Here is a 19,379-nt window from a genome sequence, read left to right on the forward strand (position 1 = left end):
TTAAGGTAGTTTTCATTCTTTTTCCCCTTATTCCAACCATAATCTCATTCAATAATTCGTGGCATCTTGGACCTTGCCCACAATGTTATATCTTTTGCTGAAAAATGTGAACCACTCCTCCAGTACGGTCTTCTCTTTATCTTCGAGATCATACCAATCGGGCTTGCAAGTCTCGAGCTTAAGAGACGAGCAGGCGAGGGCCCGAGAGGGGTCTTTTCCTGCAAAGACTGCATAGTCCGTCAGTGTAAATACAGGCTAGCCCAAACAGCAACACAAGAACATGATAAGGGAGTATATATATGGGGCCGCGTACCATGGTACTGGCCAGAAGGGCTATAGGCAGAGTTCTTGGTCACGTCAAAAACAATTCCCTTGATAGCCACCAAAGTCGGGCGATTTGGGTCCGTACCTAGGGAACTCGGAGACACAAAATCAGCAACAAGGTCTTCTAAATCAAAATATAACGAGATAAAAACAATAAGAGCCGAATCGTAGGAGACAGACCATCGCACTTGGACAGCTCTTCTACGGTAATCGGATCATATTTGGGAGGGTCAAGCTGAACCGGCACTTTGGGCGAGAAACGCTTCTGTTCAGGGTCCTGGCCAGACATTGTTTACAGCCTGATCAATGGCAAGGTATTTGTGTTGCAGTGTGTAATATCGTCTGACACTCGTAGAGAGTCTGTATTTCCGTTGGTTGTTCGGGGTTTTCAGCGCAATTGCCTCGTCCACTCGGACCGGCAGAAAAAGGCGGGCAGGCGGCGGAGGTCGGAGGTCGGCACAGCCGTGGGTCAGTTCAAATGCTGAGGTATATTACTGCAGTCATTGTGACTGGCTGTCAATCAGCGCAGTCGGTGGGTCTATATTGGCTTTTCTTATGATCGAACAGTGCAGTGGCACTGGGCTCACTAATCCATATATAATATCAGAAAAGACTCGTTCATATTCAATCCGGAAATGTTTTTATAGAGGGTACACTGAGTTGAGCCGTTTGCGGGTTCACGTGGCTTAAATGTGACGTCAACCCCGCTTGGACTACAACCATATATCCATGTGCGGAGATATGTTGAAACTGGCAGCGATGGATGATACCACCTCTGGGTGTTCTAGGTTACCTCCATACCCAGACTTTAACCACCTGCCCTGAATTTTATTGCAAATTTAATTGTCCCGGATGTCCTCCAATCAAAAAGAGAAAGTTCCACAAGATTTGCTCCCTCGTGCCTCTGAAACGGCAGGACCAACTTCTCCGAATCAGGTCATGCGAGATAATACCAGCAGAGGACATCTCAGAGAAGGCTCTACCGAGTCGGACTTTTCACATTACCTCCACTATGAAGACAATGACCCCTTCTTCCCGCCGAGTTGTCTAGGACAAAAACCGCCAACTCAACATCAGAGACAAAATATCCGGAATGCGTGACCTGAGTTTGCAACGCTAGAGATCAGCAAGGGCTATCCAATATATTATTGTATTATTTCTATTATTCTATAGTATGTTTTGTGACTGTCAGGAACACGTTCTATAAGTGCGACTTGATTAACATGGAATCATATAACGGGAACTGCCAGCATGTATAGTTAGCTAGCTATCTCGGTTGGGAATACATATCAGAGAGGAAGTTGAACTTGAACATTAGGCTAAGTAGTTTGTATTATTAGCCTGGGAACCCATCTAGAAGAGATCTGGCAATCCAATCCAATCCATGTTCTAGCATGCAGGGCACTACTGCACAATCAAGGTAATGTGGAGTTGATCATCTCCTGTACATCTAGCTGCCAAAATGTTGACTGGCCATGGGCGTGACATCGCTAACCTTAATGATGGGCCATTCGCTTTTTGTGGTGGTTATTCTACCTCCCTCATACCTCATAAAAAGCCTCACCACTGCATTATTGTGCACTGCCCCACTGTTCCTTCTAGCTAGCGTAGCGTACCTCGGCAGGACCAGTCTTCCCTTCAACTAAGTCCAGCCGTCCCTAATATCGGACACCCCAATGCTTTTTGACAACGATTCTTTACTTTCGTCATACGATCGTACGATTAGTGGACTAATAAGATCTCTGTTCCTACCACCGTCTAGCCATCAGTGGATGTACCCTATAGGTACCTTAGGGATCGACATACTGGCCTCTAGTCATGTTTTAGAAGTTAGAATCAATACTAATTTCCTTTAGGTCATGATGCCGCCTGCCACTGTGGGGTTTGATGAATGGGGTCGATAGTGCTTCAATGTACTTTTCTAAGCTATGATTTGTCCACGGAGAACGCCGTTTATGCATGCATTCAAAGCTAGCTATAGCTAGGTACTTTTTTCTTCCCTTTTTTTTTTTTTTATTTTTTTCCCCCTCCCTCTTCATTTTCTCTCTTCTCTCATTACAAGTTGATACTACACTGACACTCTGCCTAGCCCAGCCCAGCTAGTCTGCAAATTTTCTTGCACCCTTCTTTTAAAGGCCTTCCCAGGCTAGGTCTCGTGCCTTCCCTCCTCGACTATATTTCCTTTCCCTTCTTCCCTCATTCATTGCTCTCCCTCCCCGCTTTTGCTTCCCTTTCTTTCCCATGTTATAACATAGTGACAGTTTTCCCTTTCTCCTTCACTTACGTCCATATTCTTTATTTTCAATTGGGACTATTACTAGTTATCGACAATGGTCAATTCCAATTCGGATCTTGAACATACCCCTCCAGTGGGGTCATACCCCGCCATCAACCATCCTAGTTTGGCTACAGACGACAAGTTAACAACACGCATTGGAGCTCCAACGGACTGTTCGGAAAAGAATGCCGTAGTTGAAAACAGCGATGTGTCGATTGATAGTGGATTGACCAAGCAGGCGTTCGACTATACTCACCGGAAGCTCAAACCCAGACATATCCAACTAATCGGTATCGGGGGTACAATTGGCACCGCGTTGTACGTCCAGATCGGCAAGGGCCTGGGCAAGGGTGGTCCTGGAAGCTTATTCCTGGCATTTTTGATTTGGTTAGTTCCTACCACTCCCGTGGACATGCGTTTTATAGTCGTTTTTGATCTTTCTGCTTGTGTCTTGTTGCTGTCTCAGTCCCAATCGGAAGCGGTGAGTGGTGAGTTTCCGTGGTCAAAAATGAAAAGAGATATAAAGTACTGCTCGAAAATCAAAGTTGAAGAGAGAAGCAAAGAAGAACAATCTATACTTTTGCCTTCAGATGTAACAAGTTGTGAAAACCTAAAGCGCTATCGCTGGAAGGTATACATACTAATTACGACTTGTGCTGCGCCTTGTTAACAAGATAGCGGGACCACTCCCCTGCCCATCCCCCAGTCCCCAGTGCTCTCCCATTGTTTGATCACGTTTGGGACTATGGAATCTTATATATCTCTTGTCTATAGGTGTGCGGTTATCTTGGCTATAACTGTTTGTACGAAGCCCCATCCTCCAAACCCTTTGCCACCAGCAGCATTTCCTATCCAAAGCGGCCCTGAATACTATCCATCGCGAAGTTCTTTTCCAAAAGCGCCACTTTTATCATTTTCCCCATCCCAAACGATTCGTTGGCATCTCCAACTTGCCCAACCTCCCATTGCAGCCATGCGGGTCATGTTTACTACCGACACCGTCCCCATGCCCCTTGATGTATAGCGTTTACTAAAAATAAGACGCTTACTAGGTCTAGCGGAAATGGTTACTTACCTTCCTATCTCTTCGCCCTTCATTCGGTTTGCAAGCCGTTACGTCGACGATGCATTCGGAGTAGCAGCTGGATGGAATTTCTTCATCTTTGAAGCCGCCATGGTTCCCTTTGAGATTACTGCATGTAGCATGATCATCAATTATTGGAGCGATGTCGTTCCAGTAGCAGCTATCATTGTCATTGTGCTTGTGCTATTTATGTGTGTTCTCTCTCTCCCAACGAGGACGTCAGCAATCCCCTGGTGTCTGACAGGTGATATCTTAGACTTTTCAACGTCTTTGCAGTAAAATGGTACGGTGAGGCGGAGTTCTGGCTCGCTCTAGGGAAGGTATTGCTCAGTGTAGGCTTGATTCTTTTCACCTTCATTGTGATGCTGGGTGGCAACCCTAAAAGGGATCGGTTTGGATTCCGATACTGGAACAAACCCGGAGCTTTTGCAGAATATTATAAGACAGGGGATCTCGGCCGGTGGCTTGGATTTCTCGCCTGTTTGATTCAAGCCAGTTTCACGATTGCAGGGCCCGACTATGTGTCAATGGCTGCCGGAGAGGCTGTCAATCCTCGCATGATTTTGCCCAGCGCTTTCAATGGCATGTTCTATCGACTCACTTCTTTCTTTGTTTTGGGCGCTCTGTGTGTCGGAATCCTAGTTCCTTATAATGACCCAAAAATGGCCGCTGCGTTTGAAGATGATTTGCCTGGCGCAGCTGCATCACCGTACGTGATTGCCATGGACCGGCTCGATATTCCTATCCTTCCACACATCGTCAATGCCATGGTTCTTGGGGCGGCTTTCAGTGCAGGTAACAGCTATGTCTACTGCGCTAGCAGAAGTTTGTTTGGACTTGCTCTGGAAGGAAAAGCGCCGCGAGTCTTGACCAAATGCACCAAATCTGGCGTTCCCATATACTGTGTGGGAGTTGTTCTCCTAATTGCTCTTCTTGCCTTCCTGCAAGTATCCAACGGTGCGGCCGTCGTCCTGCAGTGGTTCGTTAATCTGGTGGGTTCAATTTCCGTTACACTTCGCCTCTTCCTTGGGAAGACATTTCTAACCGTATGCACAGGTCACTGCATCGCAGCTGATCAATTTCTCAGTCGTCACATTCACCTACACTCGGTTCAGGAAAGCGCTTATGGCACAACGTGTCCCTCGCCATTCTCTACCTTACCAGAGTCTCGGTCAACCCTATGTTGCCTATACCGCGATGGTGTGCACAATCGTCATGGCGTTCGTGGGTGGCTACGAAGTCTTCTTACCGGGCAACTGGGATGTGCCTACATTCCTCTTCTCGTACACAATGATCGGAATATTCCCGATCCTCTACTTCTCCTGGAAATTTTGGCATGGCACTTCGATTAAAAAGCCCGAGGAAGTCGACCTAGTGACAGGAGTCGACAAAATCGAGGAGTATACGAGAAATTACGTTGCCGAACCGTCCAGGTAAGATCCGATCCCCTCTAATTAATCCTCATGCTCAGCCAGGTTAAGCATCGCGCAGTAATATATTCTCAAGGTTTGCCGATTGGATATTTGCCTAACAATTATTTCGCGTCCTTGGGAGGCTGTCCTGAATATTAGAAGATTAGTTGTATTACTTACTATCTTTTTTCATGCCCTTCCCAAATGAAGTGCAGTGAATAATGTGTAGCTATGAAACGGAACTGAGCCCATAGGCGCATATGCGTGCATCCAACGAAAAGCATAGCGTTCAAGATGTCGATTAGCTTGTAAATAGGTATCTTACAACATACAGTTTGCAACCACATGGGCCCGACGATCAGATATATTATTTCTCCTGATCCTCTTGTCCACTTCCTGCAGCCTTCACGGCCTCCATCCGCAACTTATTCCTCTTCCCCAGAACCCGTAGCGTATTCAGTCTCTCGATCTCCGTCATCTGCCCCCAGTTTGTAATCCGCGATAACGTTCCATCCTGATTCACCACTAGAGGGCCTAGATGATCCAGCTTCACAGTGGAATCACCACCACTTATATCCAATTCCGCAGATTGAAAACCAGCTGTACTAGCATCCGGGAGGGCTAAATATTCTTTATTTTCAGGGGTGTGCGTAGCTGGGTCTTCTCTTTGTCGTTGCTGCTGCTGGTGGCGGTTTTGGGACGATCCAGTATTCATGGCCGTATAAGACTTTGCTTGCTGGTAGATGGGAGGAGATAGTGGACACTGAAGCTGGAACACCGAGAAAGCCCGACTTGGCGACTGAGAGTGAATATGAATATGAGTATTATGAAACGGTGGTATCGTTGCTGCTGCCGATGCAGGAGCGAGGGCGGTGGATGTACGGGATGGAATTAAGAGCGGATTCAGGATGAGGTGGAATACTGTTACGCGGGAGATGCTGGAGAGAGACATGTACATGTCTTGTTTGATTTTGGGTCTGATGTGAAGTAACTGAAGGTGGATTGGATTGGATTGGGTTGTCGATGAAACCTTTTTTTTTTTTTTTTTTTTGCGGCGGAGGATTCTAGAACGATTCGATCGAGCTCTTACAGTGTATCCGGATATGCTCCCCGCATACAGTCAGGTAGATTTCTCTCTCAGCCTCTTTCTTTTTTCTTTTACTGATGTATTTGGATATCATTGAAGCTACGGAGTAGTTTCTTAAGACTATTGGTATTATTTTTGGTATTGTTGTATTTCATTTACAAGGTGATATAATACAAGATATACTACTTCTATCGAAACCACCAATTAACCTGCAATACATCAGTATGCGACACACTATCAAGAATGATATGGTATAGAAGAAAACTTACGGAAGCTGTGACCCTCTTCCCAACTCCTTTGATGCTATGCCACCATGCTTTGGGGATAAATAATCCATCACCTGCCTCAAGATGCACCTCGTATCCCTTGCAATCGTTCTTTGAACCAGATATGTCCGAGACATCACCCCAGACAGCCTCTTCCAACAAAGCCCTCTCCTGGCCCTGCATCATTTCCTCTCCCCGAAACGCAGCTGCCTCGTGGCCACCACTCTTTTCCAATTTTTGTCTCACCGAAGCAAACAAAGCCTGACCCTTATCAGGCGCGATCAATCGCACAACTTTCTTGCCGGCAAGTTGGACGAAAAGATTGGGATTCGGATCACGATGAAGAGGAGTATATGTCGGTGGATGTCCGATCCACACGTTGGTGTCGTAAATGTCGCCTCGTCCTGCTTGGGACACGAGAGCAGGAGTTGGGAAATCGTTGCGCAGTGTTTGTGGTAGATCAAGGAGCTGACACTGTGCCAGATACAGCCGTGTAGGCGGTGATTGAGTCTCTGCTGCACGGATCCATTCCAAGAAAAGGCTTAGCGGTGCGTGGAATTTCCGGAACCCAATCTCATCTTTCCCTGGGCTTTCTTGGTGTGCACTCTGCTCTAGATGCGATTGGGTGAGTTCTAGTGGTACCAATGCGTCTGCACCGTGCTGTTTCAGGTACGCTATATTCAATCGCGACGCTTCTGGCTGGGATAGGGATGTCTGAAACCAACGCTCGACGGCCGGGAAGTCACCGAAGTATCCAGGGGGAAGGGTAATCGGAAGTTCGGGGATAAAACATCTCTTGCGGAATTTGACTATATCGACGCCTTCGAGGATATCGAGAGGGTGGTAACCTGAGGAGGACGTGGAAGCTTCATCCCGAGAGCTGGACCAGCTTCGTCTCGTTACGGACGATCGTGCGACTACGCATGTTAAATGCAGTCGAACCCGCGGGTTAACGTAAAGCATTCCAACCGAGTAGTTGGCTACTTATTAGCGTTCCCTGCATAACTTGGTGATAGCTGTATTGTCGGGAAATCTCAATTTCCGGCTTCCGGCTGAAGGACTGATCTTACCTACTCTGAGTAGTAGACTGGATATGAACCATTCGGAGGCTAGATATTGATAATTGGATTATTGTGAATACATTCTCTATAATTGGAATCCACCCTCAGATTTATTTACACGTGGTTTGAATATGGCTGATCGGTGTCTCTGTCGATCGCACCTCCACCAACAGAATCGACAAACATCCCAGTGTTATATGCGTTTATACTGGTATATATCAGGATCCTCTGTTTGAACTGCCACTAAGCCCTAGTACTGTACATCATGACCGGAGTAGGTTCGAGATGTTCTGGGCCTTTAATTCTTACGGTCTTGATTCGTGATCATGTCCGTAGCATATCCCTCTGGAATCCCCCTCCGAGATTGGTCCATATTAAATGAAATAACTACTCGTTTCATCGTAGACATAAACTCCACCCTTCTAGTTCTTCTCGATGGGTCTGGCAAGAGCTTCCTTTGCCCTCAATTTATCCAAAAACGCATCAATCGAGCCTGCCAAGTCTGGGGAAACGGAAAACCCCGCGCGAGCACCGATGGTCCGGAAAGGAATCTCTCCGCGCCCATTACCGCCATCTTCAGTCCCAACAACATACCCAATCACCCCCAGCATCAGCCGGTATGTCTTCCGAGTCCCCCCAGGTGGACATTCTATCGTCCCAGCCGGTGTCAGGCGAGCAGAATTCCACCAAGACTGGTGACGGTGCGAAGAGGAAAGCGGAACATAACAACGGAACACACACGCGGTCGAAGCGGAATCGCTACATCTCCATTGCCTGGTATGACGCACGATCTAGAATCGCCAAGTTCCCCAAGTTCCCCCATGTCCATCCCAAGGAGATTGACGCTGACGACTGATGGGTTTGTTTTATCAGTAACGAATGCAAACGACGCAAAATCAAGTGCAATGGTCAAGTCCCCTGTCAACGCTGTGGGCATCTTAATCTCGAATGTGAGCAAGGCGAATGCGCAAACTGTTATCTCTACTGTTATTGACCCCTTTTTCGATAGGCCGGTATGCGCCGAATTGCTGTAATAATAATTTCAAGGACTCTGAGTGCGTTTGATCCCGTCCCTTCCTCCCTTTTCCCCAGACAGCCTGGTAGCAACTGACCAACGCCACCACGAACAGGGAGTTCCGCTCTATGAAAGACCAAATCACCACTCTCCAAGATCAAGTCAACAGCCTCTTCACTAGCCTCAATGACCTTCGGACGCAAAAATCTTCTCTGGACTCGCCGGGGTTTGAGAATTTTTCCCGTGATGGGTCGCAGTCCGTCTTTACTCCTATGCAGGTCGGGCTGGCCAAACCACGCAACAGACCCCCTCGGTTCCATGGCCCTACAAGCTCCGCCTTTAATTTTGATGTGGCAAGGTCCAGCCTTCAGAACATGGGTATCGCACCAGCAGAGGAAGTAATAACGGACGACATCACTACCGCGCATGGTACACCTATGGAATCACCTCAGCTGGCGTCTCTTGCCCCTTCTATACATCCTACAAAGGATCCAATATGGGCCATTAAGCGGGAAGATGCCTTAAGGCTTTGTCAGGTCTACGAAGATGAAATTGGCATCATGTATCCTCTTGTAGACATTGACAAAGTGACTCAACAGATTAACTTGCTCTATACATTTATGGAGGCTGCAACACGGACTGGCTTCGCGCAACGAGGGCTTCCAGGAGCAGATGGTATTCATGATGAAAATACGAACCTCTTGAAGATGATTCTTGCAACAACCCTGATTGTTGAGGGTGGGGGTCAGAGCGAGCTCGGTCAGCGACTGTATATGAGCGTAAAACCCGCCATCGAATCCAAACTTTGGGATTCGGTGAGCATCAAAACAATCCAGCTCTTGGGCATGGTGGTATGTTTCTCAGAAACGTGATGAGAATCTTGGTTATAACTTCGAATTCTGACAGGCAACCTATCATTTCCATACGGACGATGATGCCATGGCGTACCGCATCATTGGTCTAGCTGCACGAATGTGCCTCGAAATGGGCCTTCACCGACGAGACGCATTGGTAAAAACCTTTCCCAATGAGGAGCAATGGCCAGAGGTAATCAAGATTTTTTGGGCCATTCACACTCTCGACAGACGTTGGGGCTTTGGAACAGGGCTACCATTCGTCATCCAGGACGAAGACATTGATCCGAACCTTCCAGAACCGGTACAATATACTGCCAAGTATTTCCCAATTATATTCCCATACGCTAATCGGACTTCCAGGATGCATCACTGCCGTACCTGAGATGTATGGTTGCATATAACCGCATCAGTTCTAAGATTTGGTACTCCGGATTAGGTTCGGAGGGAGCGACCGACATACGCCAGGATGAGATTGGTTATTTAGACTATCAGATCCTTCAATGGTACAAGCAGGTGCCAGATACCTTGAAGTTCTATCCAGTGGAGTCTCCGAAGCACGGCGAGCCGGCCAGTCGTGGTCTCCGACGATTACGGGTGCTCTTGTACCTACGCATGAACCAACTTCGCATTCTCATCTACCGCCCGGTCCTTCACTCCGCAGTAAGCATCGCTGAAGACAAGGGACACGCCCAAACAGTGGTGGGTGTCGCCAAAGATACGGTCCGCGTACTCACACGACTTAACCAAACCTCCGACATCTACCGCACGCAACAGATCACCTTCAATTATTTCCTTGTCGCCGCGCTAGCCGTTCTTCTTCTTGCTGTCTGCCACGCACCGGCCGATTTCAATCGGCAGGTACGGGACGAGTTCTACATGGCACTCGATCTCGTCAGCGGGTTTAGTACGAAGTCATACGTATCGAAGCGGTTATGGAAGACCATCAAAGGTCTTCGCAAGATTGGGGAGAGACTGGGCATGCTGGTTCGTCCCTTTGGGACCGACTCGAACGACCCACATTCGACAGCAGCGGTGGCCATGGCCGGTTTGGCCGGCCATCCCATGGAGGATATCTCGGTTTATGGGACCATGAATGGGGTAGAGTTGGGGAATAGCCCATTGAATGGACTGCAGATGAGCCAGGAGCTCACCAATTTGTTCGAGGCCGTGGGGGGCTTTGGCAACTTCATCGCCCCCGGCACGACACACGATGGCATCAATGGATTTGTTGGTCACGAGGGGGAGATCCAGAACACAGGCGAAGGGCTTTCTGGAGTTTTAGGAGATGAAGGGGAATTCTCAAGGGTCATTCGAGATCTATTCTAACGAGGTGTTTTGGTGGAATTTTCAGTTATATGTGGCGTTATATACGGGATAACGCATGGGAGATTCTTCTTGTTTTGTCTTTCTTCTCGATATAATTCTTATGTGAAGGTTTCGTCATGAAAATAATGGAAGTCTAGCACTGGACAGATGCAAGTAGATGAATGATGTTGTGGTTCAGGCCTGAAGATCCAGGCCTATCCTCCTTCCCGGTTTGGGGGTACACGTGATGGGGGCGAACCAGCAGCTCCTTGACTCTTGAGAGTGGCTGCCCCCCATGCCTCTTTCTCCCATCCCATCCCATCCCATCCCGACCAAAGCCATGCTCCAGGTGGTGAGTGACCGTTTGTGAATCCACTCCTTTGGAATTTGCATCGTGCTGGGGTTTGTCTCTCTTCACTGGTTGCGCACTGCCATCCATTCCATCTCTGCCAACCACTTTTTTTTCCACCGCCCCACGAACCTAATTTCGGAGACCCCTCGACTCCGTCGATCGATCATTGCACGATCGAAAAAGCAGACATTCAACAGCACACGAGGTGCACCGGTCGTTGAAGATCCGATAATTGCAATCCTACACCATTCGACTGCCGTACTTTTGAGCAATTTCGATGCTCCTTTGACCACCGTCAAGCCATAGCCACCGCGTCAACGCCCTCATCGCACAATAATCGGCCCGCATCCTGTCATGACCCCTCAGGTTCCTAGGTAGACGCAATTTCTTTTACCCCAGAGGCTAGACGGATCTCCGTAATTATCTGCTTCTTTTTATTATTTTATTCCCAACAGCTTGTTCTTGTTTTATTTTTCTGGTGTCAAACAACCCCAGTTCGAGACTTCTGCCGAGACCCTATACCAACTGGTGCAAAGCCGGCAGATATCGCCATCTCTTTACGGGAGCATATTGAAACCGTTCCCCTCAATATCTCGGCAACGTGTCGAGAGCGACAGGTTCGGCGTTGGCCGACGGCCTAGAGAGGCTGGATCTGAGTCAACTGTCTGAATCAACGCCTCCATCATCCGCATCCGACTCATTCGATATGTCGTCGTCGGAGGGTGCTCCGGAGTCTTGGATCTCCTCCTTCTGCTCTTTAATGGGCCATGAATACTTCGCAGAAGTATCAGAAGATTTCATTGAGGATGACTTCAATCTGACGGGGCTGCAGTCGCAGGTGCCCATGTACAAGGAGGCGCTGGAGATGATACTGGATGTGGAGCCGGAAGAGGACGAGGAAGAAGAGGAAGAGGAGGAGGAGGAAGATGATGATGAAATTTTGGGTGATGAGAAGCCGCCGGGGTACCGGAGGGCTGGTGAACGAAGACATACACGCGTGGCGAGCGATTTGAGCGTGATTGAGAGCTCCGCCGAACTCCTCTACGGCCTTATTCACCAGCGGTACATTACTTCACGACCGGGGATCCAGCAAATGCTCGAAAAGTATGAGATGCAACACTTCGGCATCTGCCCTCGCGTCTACTGCAACGGGTGCAAAGTTCTACCGGTGGGACGTTCTGATACTCCTGGGCAGGAGACTGTGAAGCTCTTTTGTCCGAGTTGCCAAGACCTGTATACTCCCCCGAATAGTCGGTTCCATTCGGTTGATGGGGCTTTCTTTGGGACCACGTTTGGGTGCTTGTTCTTTATGACATTCCCTGATCTGGAAATTGGACCACGGTTTGAGACACCCACTGGGCCCTCCTTGCCTTCAACAAACAACCAGGCGTCTTTCCAACCCAGGGAGATCAACGGCGTACGGACGATCAATTTCAGCCCCGGGCTTGGAAATGGCAAAGTTTACGAGGCAAAGATTTACGGTTTCCGGGTTTCGGAACGGTCTCGGGCAGGACCGCGCATGAAGTGGTTACGGATGAAGCCGGGGGGATATCACTGCACTTGACGAAATGGGACTCTATCAGTCGTATCATGGGACTGCAGACAACGATGGAGATACCGAGATGGGGGTCGCTTCTGGTGGTGCACAGAACTCGGCGATTGCCAAAAGGAAAAAGGCGCCGATGCGAAGACGGCGGTTTAACAACCAGATGAATATTAACGGAGCAGATGCTGTGTAAATGAGGTGATGAACTTTTTCCTTTTGTCTTTTTTTAATACTTTTGTTCTCGTTCCCAATGAAGAGAGAATTATAGAGGGAACAGCGTAATGGAGATGAGAAACAATTGTACGGTTTTTATGAGTTCATTCCTCTTTGTCTTCTCTCCCGTTCTGCCCCAGGTTCTATTTTTTTATGGACTTCCTTTTCTTTTACCTTGGCCTCCTCCCTCGTCCAGTGCCTAGTTATATCATCCGTTACGCAAGTCCTTTTCTCCTCTTATTTCCTTAAGTACATTTACATATTTTTTTTACTGCATTAAGGCGTCGTTGAGTCGAACATATCTTCTTCCTGGCGTACAGATCAAGCTGAGTACAGTACAGAAGAACTCATGGAACTGAATGATTGTTGTGACCACTAGTAAATGACATGGCTGTCAGTAGGCGACAACGGGAACCCAGTAGATATCGTCTCTTTTGATAAGCGACGAAGGCCAGAAAGAACCCATCGGTGTTCTCCGATAAGCCTAACTGGAAGCAATATCTACTTGTTTAGACTAAGTGGTAAATAGTGATCGAACTTGGATACCCATACACTAGAATAATCATGAGATGCAGAAACTGGCATTCATTTCCCTCGATAGGTAGGGTGAATAGACTAGAGTGGCTATTTTCATCCATCCATCCATCCAGATATCTAATATATACATATTTTCTTTCCCAGGTCCTCTTCATGAACTGGATACATTTACCTTTTTTGCTTCAAGAGTAAAATGGAAACATCTATCACCTCTTGGATTGGTATATGCATAAATATTACTCATGGATATACATTTTATTCATTTATCCATTCATTTATTCTATTTTATTTATTTGTTTAATATTTTTTGTGAAAAAAAAAAAAAAATGAATAAATATTGATTATTGGTTAGAACAGCCGAGATGAATGCGATGATGCCATCTCGCTTTCTGAAACAGACCAGGAAGGACAGCCCAGAAGAACTAACATCTAACGAGACTAATCAAGGAAAAGATAGACAGCATCTGGCAGCATCCCCACTAATGACATTCGCACGTGGTAAATGAATGATCGTTCAGCCTCCCGTAATCGTAATCTTCAGAATCCCTGCATCTTATGACGGCGACGAGGATGAAGATGATTTGGAATTCTAATAGATATTAATTAAATATTTTGAATTAATGAGACAGAGTCAAGAGCCAGAAAGGAATAAAAAGGAGGGGCAAAAAGGAGGGGCAAAAAGGAGGGGGAGAAATGAAAAGCAGTCTAGGAATAATTCAATAGGCCAATTTCTATTTCTAATCATTAGTGATTTGAATGAAAGATGAAAGACTGATTAGTACTCCGTATACTCCGTAGTAGCCTCCAGATCAACATCCTTGCAGGGATTCCTTCGTATCCATCATTAGGTATTATTGCAACATCTCCCTCCCCCTCCACGGCAATACTTTGCATTGATTCATATCCTTCGTAAACCATAATCATGCACCAAGTAAAGCCACAAATTGCAGCCCTTTAAGACCTGTGTCTCTCGGATTTCACCGGCATCAAGAAGAATGGTTTATTGGACTGCTTGAGCCGCGCATGTGTGACCTTGCGTGACGAATCCAGGCTCAGCATTCGAATGCAAGACTACTGCAAAGAAATCAACACCTGGATACGAGCTCCAGCCCAGTGGCTGTTAACAAGGCATATCACAATCTGAGTTTGTTCCTCTATGTATTCACTCTTCCCGTTCACAAAACAAGATAATTAACCTAGGTGTTGGTGGACTTCACCAACACTGAACAAAAGAGATCACCAGTCGCCACATGGCCTGGGGATTAGGCGCCCAGCTAGTGCCAGCCAGCGGCACGCCGCTAGGATGGGGATGGAATGTTGGACCACCAACTATATACTACACCGTGCCGACTGTCAGCATTCAGTTTCCCGGATAACGACCGTCATTGGATCGTTTGTTAATCTGGCTCGGGAAGGTATAGCCGCTCTAGGGAAAGCGACCAACGTTGGCTCCCGGTAAGGCCCCAGTCTGTATGTTGTTGTTGTTGTTGTAGTAGTAGTAGTAGTAGCAGCAGTATGTCCTTGAGGGGATCCCATGGACGAACATCGACACAAACAAAGCAGACAAAGGAATGTGTACCCAGTCCATGTACCTCGTGGCAACACGCCCACTACGATGGTGTCCGGGAACAAAAAGGCCGACAGTCTGGCTGGGAATCTGCGCTAGTAGGCTAGATCTGGTCGATCGACTCTGGATGACTCAAATATCAATAGATAGTTAGAGGAGAAACAAAGTACGGAACTAACACTCTTGGAGCAAATGAACCTCCCTCTTTCGGGTAGCACAGGGCCGATAGTTGCTGGCCCAAAACAGCTCCCGGGCCAGGGCCTGCAATATTGCATCGTCTGCATCAAATGATCATCGTCTGTACCACGCCATGCCAGCGCGGTGGAGGCGCAGCAGTCGGCTCTCTTCTTCTCCAGTGCACGCAGAGCCCCACTGAATTGATGCAGATGGCCATTTTTCCCCATGATCATCATTGTTGGCGGTATTTTTCTATTCTTTCTTTTCTTTTCCCTTTCAACAAGTAAGGAAGTATAAATCAATAAAACGGTCAAAAAAGGAAAAAAAGAAAATACAGACAGATGAGGAAATCTACAAATCACGATCTTTCATGGAGGAGTCTGGCCCAGGCGAAGAATAGTGAGTGACTACTCTGTACTTCGTTCTTACTGCAGAGGACTCAACCTTTTGGTCTCATTATTTATCGAATCCGGTTCAATCCGCTCTTCATCCTCGAACCCCGGCAAGTCACTCCGAGGAACATCCAGTCAGTCATGGGCGAAACGTATACGTTGTCCAGGTATGAATCCTTTGAGGAGACAGCCAGGGTGTTTGGGGTCCATTTTCCATAAGGTTAATTAATAATTGATTAGACCCGTGAATAGTGAATACGCACAAGGCCTCCATATTTCGCCAGTAGTCCACCCCGGCGGAGTCGGTCACTGCCTATCTATCCGTTCCGCGATACGAGTTAGTACTCCGTAGGTAGTAGTACCACAGTGCACTCCATGAGGTTGTCACATTCCCTCCCGCCGCCCAGAAATAAACGATCCCCGATCCCTAGATAATTGCAGAATCCCTGTCTAGCGCCGGTCCATCAGGCTCCCGCGGTCCCACCAGGTATTTGGGGGCCAACTAACAAACAATCACCGCTGGAGAACCAGAGAATGCGGACTCGCTAAGTAGGACCAGGTATGGATGGAGTGGAGGAAGGGAAATGAGAAGAGTAGCCATGTCATTGATGCATTCTGAATCTCCGTAAAGTGTACGCCGCCGGCCCAACTCTGTCAGAACGCCCGTAGGAGTGCCTCTATCGGTCTCAAAAATCCACCCGTTCATAACCCCAGCTAGCCGTGTTCCGCCTCCTTCGCTGATTGGAAATACAAGCAATAAAAATATGTCAAGAGCGGGAATTGTACATAAGAAAAAAAGGTCAAAAAAATACGAAGAGCATTTATCCCGTTCCAAGCCCGTAACCAAAACATCATACCAGTCGTTAGAAAACAGAAAAGCAAATGCAAAAAAATACTGATCCAGAAACACTCCGAAGCTATTACAGCAATGAAGGAAACGAGTGAGGGGAGCATGTATCAGACTCCGGAGTAAGAGGACATGCCATGATCGATGGCTCTGCCGGCGTGGATGGCGAGGAGCGATCATCGCTGTATACATGTGACAGCGGTGGCATCTGAAGGCATGGTATTAGCGCTTGTTGGCTTGGAGGCTCCGAACAGATCGATTCAATGAACGGGAAAGGGTATGTACCGGGATATTAGACTCTGCGAGGTGGTGAGGGGTCGGGCACAAGTCAATCCCAGCCATAGATGCATAGCTCATGTTGAATGGGCTTATGATATCTTCATCTGCATAGGCCGGGTGTCTCTTGGTTGGTCCTGTCGTGGTCATTGTAACTGGGATAATCGATGGTATCGGTGGTCCGTATTCTCCCTGGATAGGCGCATCATGATAGACACCCGAAAGGGAATGGTACGGGGGCGATTGCCCGTACGTCGATTGTCCGTAGGGATCCAGGTGAGGATAAGAAGGATAGGAGAACACCGGTGGCGGTGATGCGGAGAGCTGCCGCGTGCATTGATGAGAGAACATTGTCCCACGCTCTTCTTGGGTAGAGTAGCTATCATAAGTGGCGGCTCGCTCGGCGGCGTTGCGACTGTGTGCATTCAAGGTCGAAGACTTGGAGGTACGTTGGCTTTTGCTACGGGGTTTCGTCGACTGCACCAACTTTGGTGCTTCTGGTTTCTCAAGAGACCGTTCTGGGGATACTGAGGCAGTGGCAGCGCGCTTCTCCAAATCCTCCAAGCGGCGCTTCAGCTTTTTCCCTATTGATCACGCGATGGTTAGTCTCAGGCTGGGCTGTTTAGGCCACTATGGTTTCACTTACGATAGTTTCGCTGTGCGATTCGGTTCTGGATGCGTCGTCGTTCGGCAAGATCTGAGATCTTGGTCCAATCTTCATTGGGGTTGGCATTCGGACTGAAGGCGCTGCTGGTGCCATGGCTTGACGAGCTTCTTGAGCCAGAAGACTGGTGATACGAATAAGCGGTGGAGCGATTCATATTGGAAGTGTGCTATATATAGAAAAAGCGACGCCGATAAATCGAGACTATCAGGAAGTCTTGAGCAGAAGCTCTGAAAAAGTAATAAGCAGAGATGGAGTAGATGGATGATAGTGACTACAGATAAAGACAAAGTAGGTTCAGCTGAAGTATAGGTCTGGACAGAGTGGAAGATGAGGGAGGAACAAGATTGACTATATAGATACAGATCAAGGTAGGTTAGGTACCCGTCAATATGATCAGCACGTTCCGTAGAAGGAAAGCTAAAACGAAGGCCAGGAAACAGTCAGTATTTAAAACCTAATGGGGCCACGGCCGATCAGCTGGAGAGAGTGTAGCTTGTGCTTGCTAAGCCACGTCTCCGAAGGGACGGACAATTGAACCGTTGTGATAACAGTCCATTTCCGTGTTCCGTGGAATTTAATGGCTCTTGTTTTTTTTTTTTTTTTTTTAAATCATCATTAGTATTATTAACTTTTTTTTCCTTGGAGGGGGTGTGGGTTTTGGTAGCAGGTGGGATGCCTAGGGCCTCGCAGCATGTGCATGGCTAAACCATGTGTTGGTAGGGAACTTTTCCCGAATGGATGCGCAGGGCTGCGTCACTAATGCTCGGGTGGGCTGAAGGAATCCTAGGACGTGAGGCTGTTGAAGCGGTCCCCGATGACCGAAGATGACCGAAAGGGAAAAAAAAAAAAAAAAAAAAAGAGAGAGAGAGACAGCTAGGCAGGCAAAAACCAGGCAGTGCTGAGCCAACAGCGCAGGGTTAAGCAACCAATCTCGACCTTGCCATGTGGTTCCCACAAGAGGTAGTATTACTGTCCATCGAGGTCGGGGTTGGGTGCATTATTATTTTCTCTTCGACTGCTGTCTCAAATGTTCTACTACCCCGGTCAATTTATTTTTCAAGTGCCATGATATTTGAATCGGCACTCCTTATGGTGGTATTCTTTCTCTCTCTTTTATTTTTTTTATTTTCTATTTTTTTTTTGTTTTTGGTCAGTTCTGGTCATTCCCTATGAGTCTCAACAGAGAATAAAATCCCAGTGTTGTACAGAGTAAAACATGTTCAGGGTGGGCTGAATTCCTCAGCTCGCAGAAAGGCAGTTAAAAGTTGAAACAAGTACGATGCACTGGGCATTTTCCAAATCGGTCTAGTGTTCCTGGACCATTACCCCCCAAACCAACAAACGTCGATAAGGAAAAGGGAGAAAAGAATAAAGAAAAAGAAAAAGGAAGGCACTATCGCACATTTTAGGCTCCTTGCTGGCAGGGATTATTGACCTCGCATATTGCGTGGGGGAAACACTGGACTACTAGACCAGCATAGATGTGCAGGGTAAGTAGTATTTACCTAGTCTGGAAATGCAATGGGTAAATTCAGAAGGGGTCAAACGAGGGAACCAATAATCGTCCTCCCACATGAAACAGGAAAGGTGGGCGCGTGGCTTGACAGGATGTTACTGCAGGGAGGGGGCGGAATTTCCTTTCGAAGGTATGGTGGCCCCGAGGTTGTTGGTATCAAGACAGTATCAACGGTATTAATCCAAGGCACAGTTACACAGTTGGTGAATACCCCCATAGTAGAATCCTCATCACTATCACCTATTCCAAGGTAACTATCCCCCGTTTCTGAATATGTTACACTTAATTTTTCCTGATTTTTTTTTTCTCGGGTATGCTGGTCATCCGCCGATCTGCATAAGCATTCTGTATGGGTTTGTTTGGTTTTGCGAATCTGTCTCGCCATGACGAACATCATCACACACCACGAGGATTTTATGCCAGAAGGTCGGATATCAAACTACCTTGAATGCGATGAGGTACGGTTGACTAGAGGCTCTTTGACAGCTGTCTACCGGGCAGTAAGTCTTTTCTTTTGTTTTAAGAGAATACCAAAGTAAATGATTGCTACCATTGAAAATTACTCATCTTCCTATATCTTTTGGTTTCATCTTGTCTAGC

General features: G+C 47.4%; 6 protein-coding genes across 6 annotated transcripts; 3 read left to right on the forward strand and 3 right to left on the reverse strand.

Moving 5' to 3' along the window:
• Window positions 1–48: 48 nt before the first annotated feature.
• Window positions 49–613, reverse strand: ATNIH1004_005099 (putative progesterone binding protein; the record flags this gene model as incomplete). The annotated part of the gene is made up of 3 exons (XM_033569759.1): window positions 49–227; window positions 314–448; window positions 505–613. The coding sequence occupies 3 exons, from the start codon at window positions 611–613 to the stop codon at window positions 49–51; spliced, it is 423 nt and encodes a 140-aa protein (XP_033428565.1).
• A 2,041-nt stretch (window positions 614–2,654) lies between these two features.
• On the forward strand, window positions 2,655–5,180 carry ATNIH1004_005100 (putative general amino acid permease (Agp2); the record flags this gene model as incomplete). The annotated part of the gene is made up of 5 exons (XM_033569760.1): window positions 2,655–3,090; window positions 3,655–3,877; window positions 3,943–4,678; window positions 4,743–5,119; window positions 5,162–5,180. 5 exons carry the CDS (start codon window positions 2,655–2,657, stop codon window positions 5,178–5,180), a joined length of 1,791 nt encoding a protein of 596 aa, XP_033428566.1.
• Window positions 5,181–5,465: 285 nt separating this feature from the next.
• ATNIH1004_005101 (uncharacterized protein) lies at window positions 5,466–7,414 on the reverse strand (the record flags this gene model as incomplete). The annotated part of the gene is made up of 2 exons (XM_033569761.1): window positions 5,466–5,897; window positions 6,455–7,414. 2 exons carry the CDS (start codon window positions 7,412–7,414, stop codon window positions 5,466–5,468), a joined length of 1,392 nt encoding a protein of 463 aa, XP_033428567.1.
• Window positions 7,415–8,131: 717 nt separating this feature from the next.
• ATNIH1004_005102 (transcription factor domain-containing protein) lies at window positions 8,132–10,710 on the forward strand (the record flags this gene model as incomplete). The annotated part of the gene is made up of 6 exons (XM_033569762.1): window positions 8,132–8,289; window positions 8,386–8,462; window positions 8,522–8,567; window positions 8,643–9,378; window positions 9,434–9,685; window positions 9,745–10,710. The coding sequence occupies 6 exons, from the start codon at window positions 8,132–8,134 to the stop codon at window positions 10,708–10,710; spliced, it is 2,235 nt and encodes a 744-aa protein (XP_033428568.1).
• Window positions 10,711–11,747: 1,037 nt separating this feature from the next.
• CKB1 (casein kinase 2 regulatory subunit) lies at window positions 11,748–12,605 on the forward strand (the record flags this gene model as incomplete). Its single annotated transcript, XM_033569763.1, has 1 exon — window positions 11,748–12,605. The coding sequence occupies one exon, from the start codon at window positions 11,748–11,750 to the stop codon at window positions 12,603–12,605; it is 858 nt and encodes a 285-aa protein (XP_033428569.1).
• A 3,937-nt stretch (window positions 12,606–16,542) lies between these two features.
• On the reverse strand, window positions 16,543–17,417 carry ATNIH1004_005104 (bZIP transcription factor; the record flags this gene model as incomplete). The annotated part of the gene is made up of 2 exons (XM_033569764.1): window positions 16,543–17,180; window positions 17,243–17,417. 2 exons carry the CDS (start codon window positions 17,415–17,417, stop codon window positions 16,543–16,545), a joined length of 813 nt encoding a protein of 270 aa, XP_033428570.1.
• Window positions 17,418–19,379: the final 1,962 nt, after the last annotated feature.

This window comes from Aspergillus tanneri (assembly GCF_003426965.1).
Source record: "Aspergillus tanneri strain NIH1004 chromosome Unknown AapTan_3_pilon_pilon_pilon, whole genome shotgun sequence".
Classification (NCBI taxonomy): Eukaryota; Fungi; Ascomycota; class Eurotiomycetes; order Eurotiales; family Aspergillaceae; genus Aspergillus; species Aspergillus tanneri.